General features: G+C 57.0%; 7 protein-coding genes across 7 annotated transcripts; 2 read left to right on the top strand and 5 right to left on the bottom strand.

The window, feature by feature from the left end:
* Positions 1 to 17: 17 nt before the first annotated feature.
* Positions 18 to 1,408, top strand: GLOTRDRAFT_40881 (3-deoxy-7-phosphoheptulonate synthase; the record flags this gene model as incomplete). The annotated part of the gene is made up of 4 exons (XM_007867324.1): positions 18 to 364; positions 421 to 947; positions 1,005 to 1,237; positions 1,295 to 1,408. 4 exons carry the CDS (start codon positions 18 to 20, stop codon positions 1,406 to 1,408), a joined length of 1,221 nt encoding a protein of 406 aa, XP_007865515.1.
* An 868-nt stretch (positions 1,409 to 2,276) lies between these two features.
* Positions 2,277 to 8,381, bottom strand: GLOTRDRAFT_138586 (uncharacterized protein; the record flags this gene model as incomplete). The annotated part of the gene is made up of 6 exons (XM_007867652.1): positions 2,277 to 3,754; positions 3,816 to 5,074; positions 5,125 to 5,339; positions 5,389 to 5,864; positions 5,920 to 6,914; positions 6,967 to 8,381. 6 exons carry the CDS (start codon positions 8,379 to 8,381, stop codon positions 2,277 to 2,279), a joined length of 5,838 nt encoding a protein of 1,945 aa, XP_007865843.1.
* Positions 8,382 to 9,230: 849 nt separating this feature from the next.
* Positions 9,231 to 10,238, top strand: GLOTRDRAFT_93357 (uncharacterized protein; the record flags this gene model as incomplete). The annotated part of the gene is made up of 4 exons (XM_007867651.1): positions 9,231 to 9,591; positions 9,712 to 9,821; positions 9,858 to 9,957; positions 9,982 to 10,238. 4 exons carry the CDS (start codon positions 9,231 to 9,233, stop codon positions 10,236 to 10,238), a joined length of 828 nt encoding a protein of 275 aa, XP_007865842.1.
* A 753-nt stretch (positions 10,239 to 10,991) lies between these two features.
* Positions 10,992 to 12,192, bottom strand: GLOTRDRAFT_111011 (tartrate dehydrogenase). Its single transcript, XM_007867650.1, has one exon. It carries the CDS (start codon positions 12,128 to 12,130, stop codon positions 11,066 to 11,068), a length of 1,065 nt encoding a protein of 354 aa, XP_007865841.1. The 5' UTR covers positions 12,131 to 12,192; the 3' UTR covers positions 10,992 to 11,065.
* Positions 12,193 to 12,487: 295 nt separating this feature from the next.
* Positions 12,488 to 15,890, bottom strand: GLOTRDRAFT_138584 (uncharacterized protein; the record flags this gene model as incomplete). The annotated part of the gene is made up of 9 exons (XM_007867649.1): positions 12,488 to 13,523; positions 13,579 to 13,644; positions 13,707 to 13,764; positions 13,821 to 14,229; positions 14,371 to 14,645; positions 14,729 to 14,839; positions 15,197 to 15,304; positions 15,354 to 15,416; positions 15,615 to 15,890. 9 exons carry the CDS (start codon positions 15,888 to 15,890, stop codon positions 12,898 to 12,900), a joined length of 1,992 nt encoding a protein of 663 aa, XP_007865840.1. The 3' UTR covers positions 12,488 to 12,897.
* Positions 15,891 to 16,541: 651 nt separating this feature from the next.
* Positions 16,542 to 19,860, bottom strand: GLOTRDRAFT_60587 (P-loop containing nucleoside triphosphate hydrolase protein). The gene is made up of 10 exons (XM_007867648.1): positions 19,400 to 19,860; positions 19,136 to 19,342; positions 18,946 to 19,083; positions 18,487 to 18,886; positions 18,383 to 18,436; positions 17,903 to 18,322; positions 17,726 to 17,848; positions 17,560 to 17,677; positions 17,202 to 17,506; positions 16,542 to 17,126 (listed from the first exon to the last, which is right to left on the bottom strand). The coding sequence occupies exons 1-10, from the start codon at positions 19,807 to 19,809 to the stop codon at positions 16,617 to 16,619; spliced, it is 2,685 nt and encodes an 894-aa protein (XP_007865839.1). The 5' UTR covers positions 19,810 to 19,860; the 3' UTR covers positions 16,542 to 16,616.
* Positions 19,861 to 20,015: 155 nt separating this feature from the next.
* On the bottom strand, positions 20,016 to 20,947 carry GLOTRDRAFT_111010 (uncharacterized protein). Its single transcript, XM_007867647.1, has 5 exons — positions 20,776 to 20,947; positions 20,628 to 20,716; positions 20,534 to 20,572; positions 20,334 to 20,478; positions 20,016 to 20,280 (listed from the first exon to the last, which is right to left on the bottom strand). The coding sequence occupies exons 1-5, from the start codon at positions 20,825 to 20,827 to the stop codon at positions 20,099 to 20,101; spliced, it is 507 nt and encodes a 168-aa protein (XP_007865838.1). The 5' UTR covers positions 20,828 to 20,947; the 3' UTR covers positions 20,016 to 20,098.
* Positions 20,948 to 21,041: the final 94 nt, after the last annotated feature.

The following is a 21,041-nucleotide window of genomic DNA, read 5'->3' as shown; positions in this document are numbered from 1 at the left end:
ACGACGACGACGAAGACATGGTCGCCGCAACGAACTCTTCCGCCGCCACAACGCCCTTCCCCGACCTCGACGACCCGTCCCAGGTCGAGGATTACCTCAAGGACAGGCGCGTCATCGGCTACGACCCCCTCATCCAGCCCGCGCTTCTGCGCCATGAAATAGTCTCTTCGCACAAGGGCACCGAGACCATCGCGCGCGCACGCTACACCGCCGCGCGCATCATCGCAGGCCGCGACGACCGCCTCATCGTCGTCGTCGGCCCCTGCTCCATCCACTGCACAAACCAGGCCATCGACTATGCCACGCGCCTCAAGAGCAAGCTCGCCGACTGGCCCAACCTCCACATCATCATGCGAGCCTACTTGTGAGTCCGCCGCATCTTTACTCTAACCCACCTATACCAACTCCCCCCCCCCCCAGTGAAAAGCCCCGCACGACCGTCGGCTGGAAAGGCCTCATCAACGACCCCGACATCGACGGCTCCTTCAAGATCAACAAGGGCCTCCGCACCGCCCGCCAGCTCCTCTGCGACCTCACCGACATGGGCGTCCCCGTCGGCTCCGAGCTCCTCGACACCATCTCTCCCCAGTACATCGCCGACCTCATCTCCTGGGGCGCCATCGGCGCCCGCACCACCGAGTCCCAGCTCCACCGCGAGCTCGCCTCCGGCGTCTCCTTCCCCATCGGCTTCAAGAACGGCACCGACGGCTCCGTCGGCATCGCCGTCGACGCCATGCGCGCGAGCAGCAACCCGCACGCGTTCATGGGCGTCACCGAGCAGGGGCTCGCGGCCATCGTGAAGACGAGAGGCAACGCGGACGTGCACGTCATCCTGCGCGGCGCGAACAAGGGCCCCAACTACGAGCGCGAACACGTCCGCGCCGCCGCCGAGGCCATAGAGAAGGCGCGCCCCGGCCGCCTCGGCGCCGTCATGATCGACTGCTCCCGTAAGTCCCCCCTCACCCTTTCCCCCACCACTCCACCCTAACCTCTGCCACTTATAGACGGCAACTCGCAAAAGAACCACAACAACCAGCCCAAGGTCCTCGCCAACATCTGCGAGCAGCTCCGCGCGGGCGACCGCAACATCGTCGGCGTCATGATCGAGTCCCACATCAACGCCGGCCGCCAGGACGTCCCCGCCGAGGGCCCCCAGGCCCTCAAGTACGGCGTCTCCATCACCGACGCCTGCGTCGACTGGGAGACCACCGTCGACATGCTCAACAAGCTCAACGAGGTTCGTGCACAAGTTTACGAGTGTCATTCACGCGATGCTGATAAGAGGTGACCGCAGGCTGTGGCGCAGCGACGCGAGACCCTCATCGCGCAGGGCGTCCTCCGCCCCAAGGCATCGCACATCTCGCGCTCCTCATCCTCGCTCAGCTCGCTCGACGGCATCCGGGAGTAAACACCGCCCCTGAAAACACATTCTTCCGCCTCCGCCCCGCCCTTCAAAACCGGACTCTATCTATTCATATGTGTTTTTAGTCGCCCCGCCTGCCCAGCGCCGATGCCCATCTGTATTCTAGATCACCTCCCGGCCCGCCGCCCGGCCCAACCCGGAACACCCACACCCTCGCTCCATCCATCCATACTTACCTTAGATAGATCCCTTGTACGCCTTTCTGTCGTTACATGCATATGCATATGGATTCTATTTTCGCTTGTGTGTATGATGATGACGTCGCGCGAATCAGACCGCCGTGTTATCGGGGTCCGGGGATTGCCTAACCCTAGGCTGATGAAGATGCTTCCGTTGTGCCCGACTGTGGATACTGTAGATGCGTTGATGGGCTGCGCTCTGGCTCAGATCCTGACAGGTGGGTTGATTTGCTGTGGTCGAGAGTTTCCCCCTGAAAGACTCGGGATTCAGTTTGACAAGACATAGAACATTCGAGCACACATTTTGCGATGTTCGTTGATAGGTGAGATGGTGGACTCCGCTCCAGTTCAGATGTACAGACTTTCCCTCTGGAACTTCGAAGTTCAAGGTACCAAGACGCAGAATTCAAGTGTCCGAGCACTCTTTTCGCGATAACAAGGCCCCGGTCCAAACTGAGCCGCATCCCAAGTGCATCAAGTTGATAACTAAACTAAATGGAGCTCGGTCTATCAGCGCTGGTAAACCCCGAACGCACTATCAGCTTTTTCCAGACAAATAAACGATGATAACGCTACATTATGGCTCCTAATATACAAATGACGTCTCCATCTAGGCGATCAACCAACACCTCTGCGCATCTTCTCCCGCTCGTGTCCCCACACCCCCTCCACCCTTAGGCCTGCCAACACCTCACAACCTCGTCCAGGCTCCTCGTGGCCCACACAGACCCGTACGAGTACGTGATCCCCGAGCCTGCGGCGTACAGCACCTGCTTGATCCCCTCGTCCAGCAGCACCACGTCGTCAGTGCCCTCGGGCCACGGCCGCCCGGCACACGTCTCGTGCGCCGCGCGCGCGAACTGCTTCAGCGTCACCAGCACGCTCGACACAGGCACGCAGCTCCGCAGGAGGTACCACGCCAGCTTCGCGCGCGCCTCCGCGTCCAGCCCCGCCCAGACGTCCTCGCCCTGCGCGTACCGGGTAAGAACCTGCATGAACGCGGGGTCCCCGCGGACAGTCTCCAGCCGACCGTCGAGTTCGTACATCGCGCCAGAGGTCGTGCTCTCCCGCAATAGCGGAGGTCGCGCGTTGTTCTCGCTCCGTCCACTGAACCAGCGATCAAAGACCTTGCCGTAAAAATTGGTGACGAATGTCAGGTCTTGCAGCCAGAGGCTGAAGAACTGCGATTGATGCGACATCGTCCGATAGTGGTACAAGGTCAGATGCGACTGCATCCCATTGGGTTTGTCTTGAAGGATGCCGTCCATCAGGGCAGCACGGCAGTACCGGGTGAACAATTGTTCTTCCGGCGTATCACCCTCATCGCGACAGAAATGGTCTGCAAAGGCTAGAAAGAGCACGTCATTGGAATATGAGGTAATGATCTGGCTCAAGTCGCTCGACGGATGCGTCCCCACGTTGGACAGCTTCGGAAAGTCAAGCGTCCCTGCATCGGCGGTCGTAGAGCCAGAACGAACAAATAAACTCCTGCTGCCTTTCGGGTCCTCCGTGTAACTGAGGAACGCTGTGCGTCTCTTGACATACAGCGTCTGATCACGAAGTAATGCCTCGCGGTGCACTAGTCCCTTTCCATTTGAGGTCAGATCCATGTTGAAGGGCCAATACCGGGGCGTGTCGACTCGTACGGAAAGCACTTCGTCCAGGTCCGGAATCAGCGTAGGGGCTATCAATGAAGCAATGGCTTCGCCTTTTGTGTTTCGGCTGTCCCTGTCCTTCACTTTCACCTTGATCGGCATGTAGACCACTTCTCGAGTGTCCACATCTCGCGGTATTAGACATCTAGGCTCCGCCGCTAGCGCCCATAAATGTCGCATAGCTTGCATGTAACTCTTGTTGTCGTGGGATCCTGCTGGATACCTCGGGTAAAAGGCCGCGACCATACAGGCTATAGCAGCATCCGAGGTGCCTAGGGTGTATCGACCGCCCCCTAGGAAGAGAAGCCCCAGAGCTTGAGTCGTAGCCACATATGACGCGTAACGCACTTGTCCAGGAAGTACACCATATGCGTGTCGTAACCTGCGCATACAGTTTACCTCGCCAGTACCAGCCAGGACCATGCCGAGAGAGATGGAAATCAGGTTCAAGCCATCACGCAGAGTAGATTTCCTGATCCTATACTGGTATGCGTGCGCTGGATATTGCGGCCTCCGTTAGTAATAGAGAAGTGGAATATAACCGGCTATCGCACTCACACATCGGTATCGCATTACGGGTGAAGAGGTCGTAGTATGTGGCGATGAAACCATATGCTTGCTCCCGAGCAGTGCCGGCGAATTTGAGCGCTACTGCGAAGCAACAACCAGCCAATATGTTGTAGTAGGCCAGTTCAACGGACTCGTCCACTCGTTTCAGTTGCGACCTGTTATGCATACCCTTGATGATAGAAACGGGAATCTGGGCTGAAACCCACTCTTGGCTGGGCTCAATATTGTTCCACATAATCAAGCATCTTGCTATAGTTCGTATCACTAGCAAGCTAGGAGGGGTCTGCCTCAGGTCTAGAACGGTATCTGGAATCCGTATGATATCCGCGATGTCCTGACGCCCGGTTTTCAGGTATGTCAGTCCCAAGGCGATTGTAGCGGGAGCCGCCGTCAGGTTGACAATAGGGGATCCTTCAGACGAAGGATTCATCGCGGCCGCCCCGTGTTCTCCGCGTATATAGGCCTGTAGTCGTTCGAGGTACTTTATGTCCGCTGGTATAGTCGATCCTTTCCCCAGCATGATCATACCGAACGACATACCGGCCGCCAGCGTAAAGGACTCCCGATGTTCGCTGCTGAGGTTCGCCTGGGACTTATCCCGCGAACCGATGAGTTCCAAGCAAACATCAGCACTGTGCCTGTGTGCGGTCCCCAAGTACAGCAAGCCTAGTCCAGCCACGCCAGCAGTCTGAAGTGGTAGAGGTACGTTCATCTCCTCTGTGTTAGGGATGAGAAGACTAGGGGCGTGCAAGGAAAGGATTTTGGTGATCTGTTCATTCCCGGTACCTACATGAGAAGCGCATAGACCAAGCAGCATCCCAATACTGGTATGTTCATGCTTCGGCGTAAGATAGCTAAAGAGATCCCATGTCTTCACATGTGTTAGGTGGCCGTTGAGACCCAAGCCCAGCAAAAATCCTCCATGTTCAGGATTGGGGATGGACGGCCTGTTGGAAGCAATCCAGGAACTATCGATGGAAGTGCACGTTGGGGAGATGCGCAAGGCAGCAGCCACGCCGTTGTGGAAGTCAGCCCAGGCACCACACTCCGGCGCCACCTTATTTGGAATGTCGCTAAAGACAGTATTATCTGGGAGGACACGGACGGTATACTCCATTTTTGGGATAACATATTTGGCTTCGTTCGACGAGGCGTACGTGAATATCGCTCGTCCGCATGGCGTAGCTAATATTCGTTCGCCGACGCGACCGACTTGGTGTTGGCACTCTTTAGTTCGGTCATAGTCACTGACATTTGCCATCAGTCACACCGGCAGCATCGTGGTCTCCACGCTTACCTGAAGTCTGGTCGCTCGAGCACCTTGATGAGAGTTACTTTGGAAGTGTTAAGCATGTGAGCTACTTCCTCGAGCCTGCGATCGTTGCCAAAGCGGACATCGGTGAAGTCTTCCAAATCGAGCTCAACGCCGGTCACAGCCTGCGTCTCGCCCTTCACCGCCGCCAGCGTTGCCTTCTCGACTTCAGAGTATGTCTTCCGCGGGAGAGCACGGTCCTAGAGATTGCTCAGTACGCCGGGTGCCAAACCCATTGCGCGAACGTACCAAGTAGTATTTCGGTGGTTTATACGCATTCTTGGATAAAGCATCCCTGGAACTACTCTGCTGTTCGGCCAAATCGTTTCGACCGATCAAGCGATATCCGTGAGCAGGCCAATCCTTTGGAGGGGATAGCTGGCAACTGCGAGCTGCCTCTTCCAGAGGAGATGCGACGCCAAGCGGGAGGCGAGCAGTGTAATTCTTCCCAGACTGCCACGACACCAAAAGCGACATCGCGTTCTCTGCCCGTATACGGCTATTGGGCATCTGATCGTCCGCTAGACACATGTACAGCGAAGTGAGCCGGCGTAGGCGCATTAGAGGGTCGACCTGGCCATAGATATATGCAGGTGCGATGTTGAAGGGCACGGCAAGTTGGTAACCTTTAAACTCCTGCACCTTCCAGTCCGGCCTATGGATGCGGCCATAAAGAATGGCAGTCATGTCCGATGGCCATACGGGTAGACGATCATCAATGGGTTCTTATGACCATGAATCAGTGCAGTGACATAGAAACATAGTCTGGGTATTGCTTACTAGGATCAGGGTGCTCTACCGGGTACTCCGAGGTAGTGGGGCACAATCGCCTCCAATAGTCCGCCCATTCCGGTCTTATGACTTCCGCGATGCAACAAATCACCGGAACCAGCTTGATCAGAGATGCGTGCAGAGTAACATCAAGTCGTAACTCTTCTCCAAGGTGATGCAAGCCATTGAGAATCGGGGCAAGAAGTATGTGCGCTTCCTTCACAGTGATGTGAGATTTACCAGGGTTATGGATTGCCGGCGGTCGAAGTATGCGCATGACTGGATCCTCCCGGAAACTTGCATGCGTTGATGACTGCAGCAGCGCATCCCAAGCAGTGGTTTGCATAGCTTCTGGCTTCGTGACTTCCATCCCGAAGGTGACGAATAGCGCCTCGACAAAACACTCGAATTCAGTGTCATCCGAACTACTGAATCCGCGAGTCGACCAATTCTGCAAGAAGCGTCTGTGTAGGGCGAACGTATAGTCCACAGGAAGAGTGAGCGTCAGCGTCTTTAAACATAGCTTTGTTAAAGTGTCGTTAGGATATAATCGAATGGTGACACGAGCTGCAGATTGGTCGTCGAATAGAAGCTCTACCGACGATATTACGCTATCACGAAGGGAGACGATCTTCCGGCCGGGAGGGGCACTCGGAGGACCAGGTGGCGGTGACATATTCATAGCTAAGTTATCGAACAGAGGATCCGTTACGCGTATAGCGACTTCGTGAACGCCATGAGTAAGAAGCGTAAGTTGATTGTCGGACTTCAACACTAAGAGATCCAATACTTCCGCCCGAGTGGCAAGGATCGAAGCAATCGAGATTCCCTTAGTGCGGAAGTGAAGCCGTGCTATGACCCTGTGAGGATCATGGACTTTCGTGAGAGAAAAAATGAGGACGTCCTCAGTATCCGGTATGCAGATGGCGACCAAGGAACGTTCACATCGGCCGTCGAAGCGCTGATCAAAGATGGAGACGGTGACGTTCGACCAGTTCAGTTCACTGGAGCACTTCGTCAGCATCAGACATGCGATGAGAACACACCAAAACCCACGTCGATCCGGGAATGTGCTCCATATACAATTTCTCCGCCCAGTAGGGCGTAGTGCCCCGACCGTGCATAGGGGGAATGGCGTCGTAATCAGCTCTCGGACCGCTCGAGAGTGCACGGTCCAGCACCTTTTTCTTCCATTCCTCATCTTCCATTTTCGCCACCACTGGAGGTTTGGTGGGAGTACCGGTATCGTTAGCAGGGGTATTCTCAGCAGGCCTAGGTTTGGGTTTGTTCTTCGGTTTCGGTTTCGGTTTACGTTCAGGTTCTTTCGGCTTCGGCGGTTCTGCCTTCTGAGAAGAGATGGCAGCCATGATGTCCGCCATGGTTGAGGCAGACCCCAGGGTCTTTTGCTCGCCGGGGTTCTGTAGACCAGAGTCCGCTTCCTGAGTCTGAGTAGTGTCAGGGCTTTTACCTTTACCTTTGCGGTCCTTGACTTGCAGAGGAACAGGCGTATCCTTAATCTCCAGATAGGCGTACCGCCAAATGGTTATGCGGCGGTCCTCAGGGCTGTATGTTACGATGACATCCTCCTCGGACTCCGTCACGCGCTGCGGCACGCCGACGACGATTTCCTTCGAATTAATGGACCTCTGCGGTTTCTCAAAGTTCTCCTGTTCGTCTTTCAGCGACACTGGCACCCGATGGAACCCTCCGATAATACCAGATGTCACGCCCACTGGCGTAGCTTCACCCAGGGGATTGACTAAGGAGAAGATGGTCGGAAGGATGGGCTCTCCACTCGCCTCTGCCTCCGCGAGTTCGGTACGGTCGACGCTTCTTTGGATGAGGACGCCGTGTGGAGCCACTGGCCATGCTCTGCGCGTCACAAAAGGAAGAGGGAAGGTGTATTCTGTCCCGTTAGTGAGGAATATCTTTCCCATGGTTCGGAAGAACACGAAAACACCCCGCACGTTCTGCGCTGGCTCCATTACTTCCCTCTTCTTTTCTCGAGCGAGATGGTATGGCCCGAAGATGGGTTTCTTCGGCTCGTCGGGATCGGGTGGGGTAGTAGCAGTAGCTGCCGTAAAATGTGCAGGGCCTGATGGAGGTATCTTCGTCTTTGGTGGTTGGGCCAACCAACCGAGACAAGCCCATTGTACAGCCTGATCATCTTCATGGAAAGTCCACCTCTTCTGGATGATACCGCCAGAGCTCAGTACTACAGTATTCAGATTCCAACTTAGCTGCTCCTCTGCAAATGGTGGGGTGGTAACCATATACGAAGTGGTATAGAACCGATCGGATTCTACCGCTGATGATCCCTTGAGAACAAGCTTGAGGGCCTTCAGAAGCTTAGATTCGGGTTCCTGGGTCTCTCGATGTCCGCTTGTCGATGCAACTTTCTCAAAGTAAGTCGAGGCGCCAAGTCGCGAAGGGCCCTGGATAGGGATAGTGATAGGTTCATTGGAAGTCATGGCGGAGCGTTCGTGAATCAAAAGCAGGAAAATTTCGTCAAAGTCGATTGTCCGCGGTGAGCATAGAGAGAGAAGTCTTGGTGCTGCAGAAACCTTGCTGTCCGATGGAAAGACGCTATCAGCACGAGGAATCGTTAGAGATGGTAAGTGTGGCAAAGTGGGCCGTGACGCGTCGAACAAGTCGCGTCGCGTATGTGATCCGCATTACGTAAGCACAATCCCCCTCGGAGTGCCACATATTCAACAAAGTCCAAAGCAAGTCAGTAAGTAATAGTCCACCCTAGCAAGTATTCCCCACATGTACACCTGGCCTGTTTACCAGCATTGCAAATCTCTTGTCGACTTCTGGCCTTTCGCGCGCGACCTCTCATGCATATGGCTTGGTACCCGGAAGTGACCGCGGCGGTCCTAGCTGTCAGCATGAGGAGCAGCCTCTTCCAGTGCATCTTGAAGCTCTGCCGAACTTCTGCGCTAGCTTCGGCTTCACTATGCCCATACCACCCGCCCCGATATGCTGCCTGGAAGGAGATCAGACGCTTGTTTCCTGCATATGTAGCTCGAAGCTTCCGATCATCATAGTGGTCGATCCTATTAATATGCGCAATAGCTGTGCAAGGCTGTTGCTCATCTGACGGGATGGTAACCCTGCACTTGAACGCTCGTGGCCTGCAGATATATAAAGCCCCATGTAAGTACGCAGTATTCTCTCAAACCCGAGGTGTTCCTTGCCCGTGCCAAGGTGAGCAAATCTTAGTCCTCCAGTCTTTCCCCTCTTTGACAAATCACGCTTCAGGATCTACTTCATATCTCACCAATCGTTTCGCTTGCCAATCATTTGGCTTCAACAAAATGGTGAACGCATATGCAATGAGTTTCACCTTCGTCGCCGCAGTCGTATTCCTTGCTCTCATATTCTTCTTCACCGATAACCCGATAATCAAGATTTGCAGGAGACGTCGCCGCGACCCCGACGACGACGATGGCGATGGCGAAACGGAGCCCTCCAATAACGGATTCAACAATGCTGGCACAGGTCCTGCGTACGGCATGCAGGCGTCGAGGCAGGATCTCGATGCGGATGCCGTGACCCTAGTAGACGCAGAATCACACGGCCATCCTCCCAAGGTTGATTACTACACGAGCGGTTCTGCGGTACTCCCAAGTACTAGTAGCCTTGCTGTAGGCACAGATGCAGCGAATGGGACATCCGGTGTCTCGAGAGCGTAAACGAGGGACTTGTTGTACGCTGGCGTATGACATTACCTAGCCAGCTAAGCAGGCGTCTTTCCGTGTTTGATCCCCGAGTCTGGTTGATATCAATAGCATTCAGGTAGCGAGGCAGCGGCTGCCAAGCTCCTTTATCATCGGACAAAGTTGAGGCCCGAGAGATACGCAGCTTCTAGGGATCTTACACGTAGCCGCATTCACCTTCAAGCTGCGGTATCATGCTCACGTCCCCCCTGAACGATTTCCTAGCCTACGCGGAATTCGCGTAATCTTGCCACTACTTTCCAGCCTCCAATCGAACTTGAATGGAAGTCCACGGGAAGGCATAGCAGCTGCGGCATATTCATTGGTAATTTAAGTTGATCTCTTGAAGGACATTCGAACTCGCAATATACCGTACCTGGTCGACTAGGAAAGGTTGCTATCCACAGTGGTACTTTGGGCAAATCCAAGGTTGGGTCCTGGCAAACATCAAGTCTGAACGGGTATTTCAAGGCTCTGTCATACCTAAACGGCAGGCCTCTGCGGTGGGTACCTGTCCACTTGGGTAGGGGGTCCCTACTACTGTTCAAGCATACACAGCCCAATTTCCATGCACGAAACGTGTTCCCTGGGTTTCCACTACGCTAATCCGATTCTGCGATCAATGCTGGGGTCAATACAACGGACACTTTTCCATGTAATGATTGTGCAGTGCTCGTGATCAGTTTCGCTTCCTCCACTTCAAGACGATATCCACTTCAAAATGTGAATGGTGCCTGTAACTCCGATAGAAAATGGGGATTGTCATGCGGATATCCAACTGTCGGAGATTCCTTACCGGCACGATACAACTATTATAAGGGTCTCTCGGAGCAGCAGGACCCCCGATAATTGGTATAAATGCCTGATCAGGTTCCGGACAAATTTTGGGACTTTAGAGCCCTCAATGGCTGATTTTTTACAGACAAATCGGCCGATTCTGGAGAACAGGCTTGATTTTTTTCCGGACATTGTGGTCAGACTTGGCCATTTCGACGCCATATTTACCCCGGCACCTGCCGGGAGAGCTAAATTCAGACGTACCCACGCCACAGCTGCCTTTTAGAGTTACTTTTCCGCTGTGATGCCTGTTTTTTTCCGGACAAAAGGTCCAAAATCGGCGATTTTCTTCCGGACAAAATGGGTCGACTTATGGGTCAGGCATTTATACTGATTATCGGGGGTCCTGGAGCAGCACGTCCAAAGCCAAATCAAAAAAGTTGGCACCCGAACAAGAGCAGTGTTTACAAGGTACGGATCACAATATAGCTCAGATTGCAACCATCCGCTGATATATAGTTTGCCTGTAACGATACCGCATGTTTGCCTCTCGATGATCTCGTTTTCAAATGTCAGTGGCCGGTCGACCATTTCTATACGTCAATATTCATCGCTTTGACACATCCTGATAGCGGTAACTTTTAACGCTGCATTCATTACAGTTTACTCTGCAACTGTCCCAGCTCCTTCACGATGGCATCAACGACATCCTTGGTCCCTGCTTGGCCACCTAGGTCGCGGGTCCGGACGCCGTCCGCACTGACCTTCACCATAGCACGCATCAAGACATCGCCCGCTGTTGTTTCACCAAGGAAGTTCAGCATCTCCACCGCACTCCATATGGCCCCTATTGGGTTTGCGACCCCCTTCCCAACTAGGTCAAATGCAGAACCGTGAATGGGCTCGAACATTGAGGGGAAGTTGCGCTCGGGGTTCAAGTTCGACGAAGGCGCAATACCAATACTGCCGCCCAACGCGGCAGCCAAGTCGCTCAGGATATCGGCGTGAAGGTTCGTCGCCACAATGGTAGACAACGAGTCAGGGTTATTGACCATCCTGACCGTCATCGCGTCCACGAGCATCTTCTCCATCTTCACGTCCGGGTACTCCTTCGCCACAGCGTTCGCGACCTCGTCCCACAGCACCATCCCGTACCGCTGCGCGTTGCTCTTCGTGACCATGCACAGCCGCTTGTCCCGCGCGCGCGCCGTGTCGAACGCGAAGCGCATCACCCGCTCGATCGCAACGCGCGTGAAGATCGCGAGCTCCGTGCCCACCTCGTACGCCGTCCCGACGTGCGAGCGCCCGCCCTGCCCCGCGTACTCGCCCTCGCTGTTCTCGCGGATGATCACCCAGTCGATCTTGTCCACCCCGCGCAGGGGGCTCTGCGTGCCGGGCAGTATCTGCACGGGGCGCACGTTCACCCACTGCTGCAGCTCCTTCCGGATGGGGAGGATGAGCCCCCAGAGGGAGATGTGGTCGGGCACCTCCTGGTGGCCGACCGCGCCGAAGTAGATCGCGTCGTGGCGTCTCAGCTGCTCGATGCCATCGGCGGGCATGTAGTAGCCCCGCTGCTTGTAGTTGGTAGACGACCAGTCGAATGTAGTGAATTCGAAAGTGAAGTCACCCTTGAGCGCCTTCAGGCAATCGACGCCCGCCTGGAGCACTTCGGGTCCGATCCCATCGCCCGGGAGGAGTGCGATCTGGTATGTCTTTGTCATGGCGAGGGTAACGGGTTACGTCGTGCCCCTCCTCATGTCCCTATTCCCCGCCTTATGTAGTGAGAGTCCGAGTTCTTGACTGCCGTCCATCGCCGAGCCACCTGACTGAACATGTTCTAATAATGTCGTGCGCGGGGCGCTCCTCCGTCCTGCGTGATTAGAGCGGAACACCTCCAGTCTTATCTCAGCTGCACATACCGAAGCCGTGCAACCTCTGCAGCCCCAATCAGCAGCCTGCGAGGGCTGTCTACAGCTCGCATCCGACCGCATCGGGGTAAAGATTCAGAGCCATTTCCAAATTCCAATCACAACTCGCTCCCGATTTGCGACACACTCGCATCCCGACATACGAACGTACACCATATCATTTCTCCAAAAACAGGATAAGCCTGCACACATCGGCGAGATCCTAAAGTAGCTAGCTAGTATCACAACAGCGGGAGCCATAGAGGCCTACGGGGAGGGTTCTGAGAGATCCAGAGAGATATTGAGTGAGCTCTTGGGAGGAAGGAAGAGACTTTACGAATATAGGATACGGCTATGTCAGTCAATCAGTCAGCGCAGCAGAGCGATGCAAAAAGAGCAGCAGATCGTCCAAACAGGGAGAGAAAAAGAGATCAGAGATATGTTATAAATAATATGCTTTTACGCGGCCCCGCCCCGCCTCGAGAATCTTGTTCTTGCGATCCTTGGTTCCTCCTTCCAGCACATGTACGATTCATATGTACAACCCCACACCGTTCCGCCCATAATGAGGTCACCGTCCTTTACTTGATATCCACCACTGCGAGCTGTCTCTCGAGTTGGCTGACAGACGAGAGCGCCTTGCTCTCCTCGCCGTCAAGTCTCCAGATACTCCCGCCACCGAGGCTGGAGAACGAGCTCTTAGCGACGAGCGTACGATCCCGGCCCTCCCCGCGGGGATGCGCGTGCAAAGAGAAGCCCTCATCACATTCCTCCAGAGAGAACGCAGACGACGTCGACGCGGGCGAAAGGGACGGAGAGCGCACGATGTCGTGCAGGAAGGATGGGAGCAGGGCACTCGGCGCCGGCGCCGGCTTCCTGGCAGGCGCAATCGGGGATGGGGGGCTGGGCTGGCGGTGACCACCAGTCTGGTAGATGGTGCGCGAGCCCATATACATGGACGTATCGTCAGGCGGCAAGTCCGTTCGCGAACGGCTGCCCTGGAGCTCCGGGGAGATGTCGACAAAGAGCGAAGAGCGCGGCTGGGGAACATGAGGGATGGGAGACTGCGTGTGATGCAACGGGGTCAGAGGAGCCTGGGTGGAGAGAGGCGAGGAGACTGTGGTCTCCTTCGCGATGACAGAAGCAAGAAGCGCAATACGCTCTGCCTGGACCGCCGCAGAGATGGAATCACCATTGCCCTCCGCATCTGCAAGGTTTGCCGATCAGCGTCATGATCCACCCTCCATTAAATATGAACTGACAAGGGAAGCACGTCTGGCACACTTTACGGCGTCTCCAGTTGAGATAGCTGCACTTTCCACACACCCCTTCAAATGAAAGCGCCGAATCAGTCTCGACCGGGAAGAAGCTCGGGACGGGAGCCACTCACAGTCCCCAGGCTGGTGTTCGATCGGGCCACGGTTCCCGGTATTCAGAATGGGCGGGTGCTAGAACAAAGAACGCCATCAGCCACCTAATCACCTGGAAACCCAGAAACGCGTACTACCTGCACGCCAATCAGCCCGCTCGGCCGGATCTGGCTCTGCTCGGGCAGCGGCTCGTTGTCGGGCCACCACATCAGGCACGGCGTGAACGGGTCCGCGGACACGTTCTGCACCTTGCCGCCCACGGCGAGCGCGCGCCCCGACGGGGTGAGGATCGGGTACGCGGGCGTTTTCGGCGTGCCCGGGCTGATGAGCGCGTGCGGGGCGGGGTGCGACTTGACGAGGCGGCTGAGGTCGTCGAGCGGCGCGGGCGGCGGGTGGGACATGGGTCCATGCATGCCGCCCATGAAGCGGGGGGAGGGGCAGACGCGGTTCTGCGCGGTCCAGGCGGGGGGCGAGCGCGGTTCTGGGCTGGTGAACCCGTCGGCGGGGCGAGGAGAGCCGCAGCCTATACAGGATAGATTGCGCCTACAGGGGACAGAGACCAGGCGTCAGTCTCAGATGACGCTATCAGCACTAAGGAAAGCGAGGGTGGCACCCCCGATCGACGATGGTGTGGCGCCAATACAATGATCGAGATCGCCATCTGAAGGAGAGAGCCAGACTCACTGGAAGTTGTGGACGGCGCAGTTGGGGGCAGGGCACATCCAGTCGCCCATGCGGAAGCTCGCGCGAGCCGCTGGGGGGTTGCTGGAGAGCGTGTACGCGGCGGGGGCGCGGTCGGCGAAGCGTGTGGCGTCGTGGACGACGCGCGTGTGCATGTCGGACGTCGACACGGAGGACCTGAGGGGTGTCGGGCACGGACGCGTGGGGCGCGCTGGCGAGAGTGGGGGCAGCGAGGTGGCGGGGGACGGCGGGAGGTGCAGGGCGTACATGGGGGAGGCCTAGAACGGGGGATTCGAGTTTATGATGGGACGGATATGATCAGTTCATATCAGCGCCTCAACTTTGGGTCGAGAAGACGCACCGGACCGGGCAGGTCTAAACGTTGCAGTTTCTGGAAGGGCAACAGGTCGTGCTCGCGGGCGGGTGCGACGCTGAGGAGGGCGGCGGCGTCGAGGGCGAGGGCAGCGCGGGCCTGGCGGGAGATGGTGAGCGGGGGAAAAGAGAAGAAAATATGCGAGCAACATGGGCGCGGCGAGGGCGGCGCGAGTTTATAGTCGTGGAGGCCGCCCGTGACAAATGAGACGGGCAGTGATGGCAGAGACAGCGCTAATTAGAGCCGAGAACGTCCATGATCCAATCGATGACGCGCCCGAACAACGTCTCCGAGCGCCGCGTTCCTGGCCCGGTCACACATGCACTGCCCAATCACAGGCCTCGAAAGCACGTGAGGGCGGGCGCCGCGCTCGGCATCCGGATCAGCGCCGTGGGAACTCGCGAGGAAGCCACGCCGCCCCCGACGCACTCGGCTCCGAACAAAGATCATACTCACCTCTTCGTGTGTCCTAAAGACCGCATACACGCAGTCGTCCTCGGCCGGGCGCGGTCCAGGATAGTCCTCGCGCACGGTCCAGAGCGTCGCGGGGGCCGTGCCATTGTTCTGACAAAACATAAACTGCATGTCAAGCACTGGAGGCGGCAAAACATACGTCGAGCGACGGGCCAAACACGGCAGAGAGAAATGACGCTGCGGCAGGCGGCAGATTGAAGAGCTACCATCGATTGTCGTAGAGAAGCAGCAGCGCCACCGCGGACAGGTGCAAGTAATCGAGAACGGGGGATGAGTAAGAGATCGATCCCGTTTTTTCACGAGATCACGTCGGGGAGCAATCGAAAATAAAACGGCGAAGCGTGTGTTAGAACGTATAGGACGGAAAACTGCTTGAGCAGCGAGTGGTAAAACGACGCACCCGCAGGACGCGCGAGCGCTCGGTCAGAAAGTTCTCGTAAGCTGGAGTGGTGTTGTGTGTACGGCCGCTGGGCTGCTCAACTGAGAGCCGCGGCGTCGGCTGGAAAGTATCGATGATCAGAGGGTATTGGTCCTCGTGTGCGTGTCCAATGGTGGGACGCGTCGGGGGGTCGTCAGCCGGGGCGAGGACGCGTATGATTGGGCGGGGGGACGGCCAGCGCTGATTCGTCGCTGGGGCGGCGAGTGGCGGGAGACGGCAAGGAGCGCAGGAGAGCATGGCGCGAGAAAGGAGAGAAAGTGTCGAGTGTGGTGAGACGCAGGGCGGGCCTTTGAAGGAGAAAGACAAGGCGAGAAGCAGCTGGGGCCGGTATGGAAGAAGATGGGGAAGTGAGGAGAGGATGAAGGATGAGTGGGAACGGGGCGGGATATATCAGACGGATTGCCAAAAGGGCGGAGATGCGCATTACGGGGCGGCAGAAGCAGGCGTTCGTAATGTGGCGTCTGACATCCCCCGCTGCCTCCACCGGGATCCCCTCCAGAAGGGATCGTCTCGCCTCTGGAGCTGTCTCTCCGGTCTTGAGCTGACCCGCCATCGTTCAGCCGCAGGGATGCGAGTTGGCCAGCGCGTGCTCGGGATCGCACTTGTCGTCGGTCTGTGGATGGACGGCGCCAAGGCTTGGACGCAAGGGCCGGGCGAGGGCGCAATGGGTCGTGGGACGGGCGGGAGGCGAGCAAGCACAACAACGCCCGATCCGCATCGCGAGCACAGCCGCAGCACCGCTTCGAATGGCCGTCGAGTTTACTTCCGCGGCGGTCAGATCCCTCCAATCTACCCTCTTTCGTGCCACAAATGCGTTGCTGCGCACACGCTCCTGTCATAGTGGCGCTACTCAGGGCCACCCTCCGTTGCCCTCGCGACCAGCCTTGTCCAGCACATGAAACGCCCAATCCGAATACACCGTAACATAACACTCGTATATACCATAATTTACACCAATAGATCTCAGTAAACCCGCTTCAGCACATCAGCGTCGGTAATATTCCCGTACAGCGTCTTCCTCAGCCGCTCCCCGCTCAGCCGCACAACCAACCCCTCCTCGCTCAAAAACTTCGCATACCGCCGCCACGCCTCCGCCCCCTTCCCCACCCTCACATTCCCCCCGCCCTCCCACCCGCTCACCTTCCCCTCCCGCAGCGTGCTCAGGCTCCCCACCACAAACAACCCCCTCTTCGCCCGCGTCAGCCCCACATTCAGCCGGCGCCGGTCCCCCAGGAACCCAATGTGCCCGCGCGCGTTATTCCGCACCGTCGAGAACACAATCACCTCCTTCTCGCGCCCCTCGAACCCGTCCACCGTCTTGATCTCCACATGCGCCAGCTGCATCGCGCGCTGCTCCCCCAGCACCGCCGTGAACCGCGTCCGGTACCGGTGGTCCGTGCGCAACAGCCGCGTCAGCAGCGAGATCTGCGCCGCGTACGGCGCGATGATCCCAATGTCCTCCCCGCGCAGGCCCTGCGACGATCACACAAATCACACGAATGTCAGCCACCTCTTCTTCTCCAAGCGGTGATCCCCATCCGCACGCACCGCGTTCTGCAGCAGCAGGTCTTCCACAATGCTGCACACGATCCCCGCCTCCGTCCAGTTCACCCGGCTGCGATGCTTCAACGTCTCCGACCCCGCGTGGTCCAGGAAGATCACCGACGGCCGACGCCCCGTCTCGGGGTGATCTTGCAAATGACTCGACGCCGGTGGCAGCAATCGGGGATGCACTGACCCATCAGACTCCACCGTACCATCCTGCACAGAGAACTGGTAAAACTCGATCGACGGGAAACGCGAGATCGCGGGGTGCATCCGGTACTGGACGTCCAGCATGATGGAAGGAACATCTGCATAATCGATAGTTCAATACAAAATATCACTTGACTACTCGTGCACTTACGTCGTTCCTCAGTAAGCCTCTCGAAGAGACTCACTCCCAAACCCATCGACTGCGCTTCCGCACTTGTAATCACCGGGGGCAGCTGCTTATGATCACCAATGAGCGCAACCTGCTGCGACTGAAACACCGTCAGAACACATGACGAGGAAACTTGTACTCCACTCACGCCTTTCATGATGGGAATCAGCGACGCAGGCTCAGTCGACATGGACGCCTCGTCGAGAAACACCATCGGAAAATCGATAATATTCAGCGCCGCGCATGCCGAAGTGACACACGTCGTGCACACCTGCGAATACGGAATGAACTACCACCATAAAGTCGCGCGCACACCCCGACTCACCACGTCCGCAGAAGTCACAATATCCCACAGCATCTCCTGGCTCATCGCATACCTCTTCGCGCTCGCCTTCCTCGCCTTCCTCTCCATCCTCACCGCAGCCTTCTCCATCGCCTTCAACTGCGCGTCCTTCTTCTCCGTGGCCTCCCGCCCCGCCCCCATCGCATTCACAATCCGCCCCCTCAGCGCGCCCAGCTGCTCGCGCAGCTCGTCCACCTCCTTCGCGAGCGCGTCCACCTCCTTCCGGAGCCGGTGCTCCTGCAGCTGCTCCTCGAGCGTGTGCGCGTGCAGCGCCGTGCGCACCTTCCCGTAGCCCACCCGCAGCGGCCGCACGCCCGCGCGCGCAAGCCCCTCCACCAGATTATCCACCGCGACGTTCGTGAACGTGCACACCAGCACCGGCTGCGGGATCTGCCAGTGCACCTGCCAATCACACCGCGTCAGTTGCAAAGGCCCCGCGCCGGAGGCAGTCGTCGCGCGCACCTTGAGAAGCTTCACCGCTTCGATGATGGTCTTGGTCTTGCCCGTCCCTGGCGGCTGCACTCCCTGTCAGCGAATGCCACAGTGAAGGTCTGGGCGTTACGTACACCCTGCACGAGACTCATCCGCTTCCCCACCATGAGCGCGATGGCGCGTATCTGCGTCGGGTTCAGCCCGGACAGGACGGGATCCCCCTCGACTACCACGGGGTTAGGGCGGCTGTAGCGCTGGATCCAGCTGTGGATCCGCATGTCGGCGGAGAGGAAACTGAGATCTTCGTCGTCCTTGGCTCCGTCTTCTGCACGCGGAGGCTGTAACTGATTGACATCCTCGTCGGAGGCAAAGGAGCGCAGGAGCTTGTCACGGAGGTGTGTGCCTTGCAGAATCAGCTGCCGGTCCGATGCGGAGGTGTCGGACTCTTTCTCCAGCAGCGCCGGATCGTGAACGAGACTGCCAATGGCCGTCCGCATGCGCTCGTAGATGACATTCGTGTAGCCGACATCGAGTCTACGATAGCGTATTATCAGATAAATATCAGGAACAGAGCAAAGGAGACGGTGCCTCACCGCCAGGCGCTCTCGTCAAGATCGTATAGCTCTGGGAAGGCGACACGGATCTGGGTGGTCGTGTGAGATACCACGCTACCTTGGAGAGGCTTCTCTTGCAGGGGGTCAAGGCGGGATACCAGCACTTGCGTGCCATTACTACACACTGAGATTAGCCTGTATAGGACGCCGCGCATCAGAATCCACATACTCGAACCGATGGTCTGGGAGTGCAATGCCAGGACCCAACAGAAACGCCGCTACCGGCCGGCCAAACTGGGTGGCTTTGAGCCAAAACGCGGACAGTCCGGTTAAGCAGTATCCTTCTTCCTTGAGGCGATCGAGGGGCCAGTTGGACAGCCGTTCTTTCAGGATAGCTTCGTCTTCCTTCTGCTCCGCATCTAGTAAAGGTAAGAAGCTGCGTGGATGAACATTGAGGCACAGTGGAAACGGGCAAGTAATGGCGGGGACTGACTGCTCTTTGTACGCCTGTATCTCATCATGGAATGGCTCTCCCGGGAAAATCTCCACATGGGGCGGATGTATGCGCTTAAGGGCGCGCCGTGGACTCGATCCCTCGGGAGCGAGGGGCGCAGAGGCTTGTCGCACACGCGATCGCGCTCTCAACCTCCAGTCGTATCTGGGCGCGTTGCTGGGAAGGGCGGGTGATGTGTCTGGAGCCAAGTCATCCTCTTGAAGCCACTCTCGTTCCGCAGCAGACAAGTTTGCCCCCTCATCCACCAAAGAGCTGAAGGCACTCAGGCTCCGTCTCTGACACGTTTTCGTTGGTCTAGTCGGGTATCGTGCGCGCAGAGATACACTGGCATGGGAGAGTGAACACTGTACGCGAGCAACCGAGGGTAGTGAGGACCAGAGAGTTGGCATAGACCAGAGTTGGTGTTAGCAGAGCCCCGGGCTACCTGCACATCGTCCAGGCAAGATTAGCAACGCCGGCGACTACCTTCAAGTCTTGCAAAGTTTCCGGCGCCTCCATTGGCTCGATCAACCCGCGTGCTTGCCACGTGTTGCCCTCAGCCAATCACAGCTCGTATCCATCAGCGTTCGCAGGTTCCAACCACAGAGCGACATTATCCCAAGAAAACATCCGAGCTCAATATGTTGCAAACAGTATCTGACAAAGACATCCTACAGCACAGCACAGCATGCACGTCCATTACATGTTGGATAGAATCATTATCGCTCCGAACCCAAGCAACCCTCCAACAGCAACAGTGACGACCGTACCGCCAGTGTTCAAGCCAACACCAAACGGTCCGTCCCAGTTCGAGGGAATCGACAGTGTCACTTGTGTCGTATTGACTACCTGTCCGACCCCGGCGCAAGCAGTGGCGTACGCTATTCCAAGGATGAGTACTGACTGAAAAGCGTCGTCGAAGTCAACTACGTACCAGTAAGGGCGGCGCTCGATCCAGCACGGGGGTCAGGCATCGGGATATTCTCTGCAATCAGCTGGTTGAACATACACTGCTGGCAAGCAGTAATCGCGGAGACCGTGGCGTTGTTGCAGAGACAGGCATCATCGGTGCCGCACGCCTTCAATAACTTTCTCAGCATGAAGTACAGTTGGCGCAACTGTGGCTCAGCATACCTGGATGGCGTTGTTAGCGGGGTTGCACTGGGTTGTGCACTGTACCCTTCACATGAGTATACCGCCGACAGTGATTTCTGTGTAGCGTACATACCTGTGTCTTCAGGGGTTCAGGGACATCCAGAAACTGGCTCGCCGTAAGGTTCCCATTGATACCGGCTACAGCGATGCTCAGAGCCGCCACTACAGTGTAATCTCTCGGTCAGAACTCCTCCTTTCGCGGATCCAGTCAATTGTCTCACCTCGACCAGCGAGCGCGCAAGCGAAAGCAACGGGAACAAGGAAAGACCGCATGTTGAGCAAGTGAAAGTGAAAATGAAGAAAACCTGCCAGAGGTCGAGTGCCGGAGCTGAAGCTGAAGATGGGAAAGGGGGACCTTGGTTACAGCGCTTTATAAAGAGAGCTGAAGCCTGTGTATAGTCCGGGGCCTTTGACGGATCTCTGATGCCTGTCGCGTCACGTGGCAACCTCTCCCAGGAATAGCGCGTCGACTTCAGCAGCTTGTCTG

Source organism: Gloeophyllum trabeum (genome assembly GCF_000344685.1).
Source record: "Gloeophyllum trabeum ATCC 11539 unplaced genomic scaffold GLOTRscaffold_00006, whole genome shotgun sequence".
NCBI lineage: Eukaryota > Fungi > Basidiomycota > Agaricomycetes > Gloeophyllales > Gloeophyllaceae > Gloeophyllum > Gloeophyllum trabeum.
This window is presented reverse-complemented; position numbering and strand designations above follow the sequence as displayed.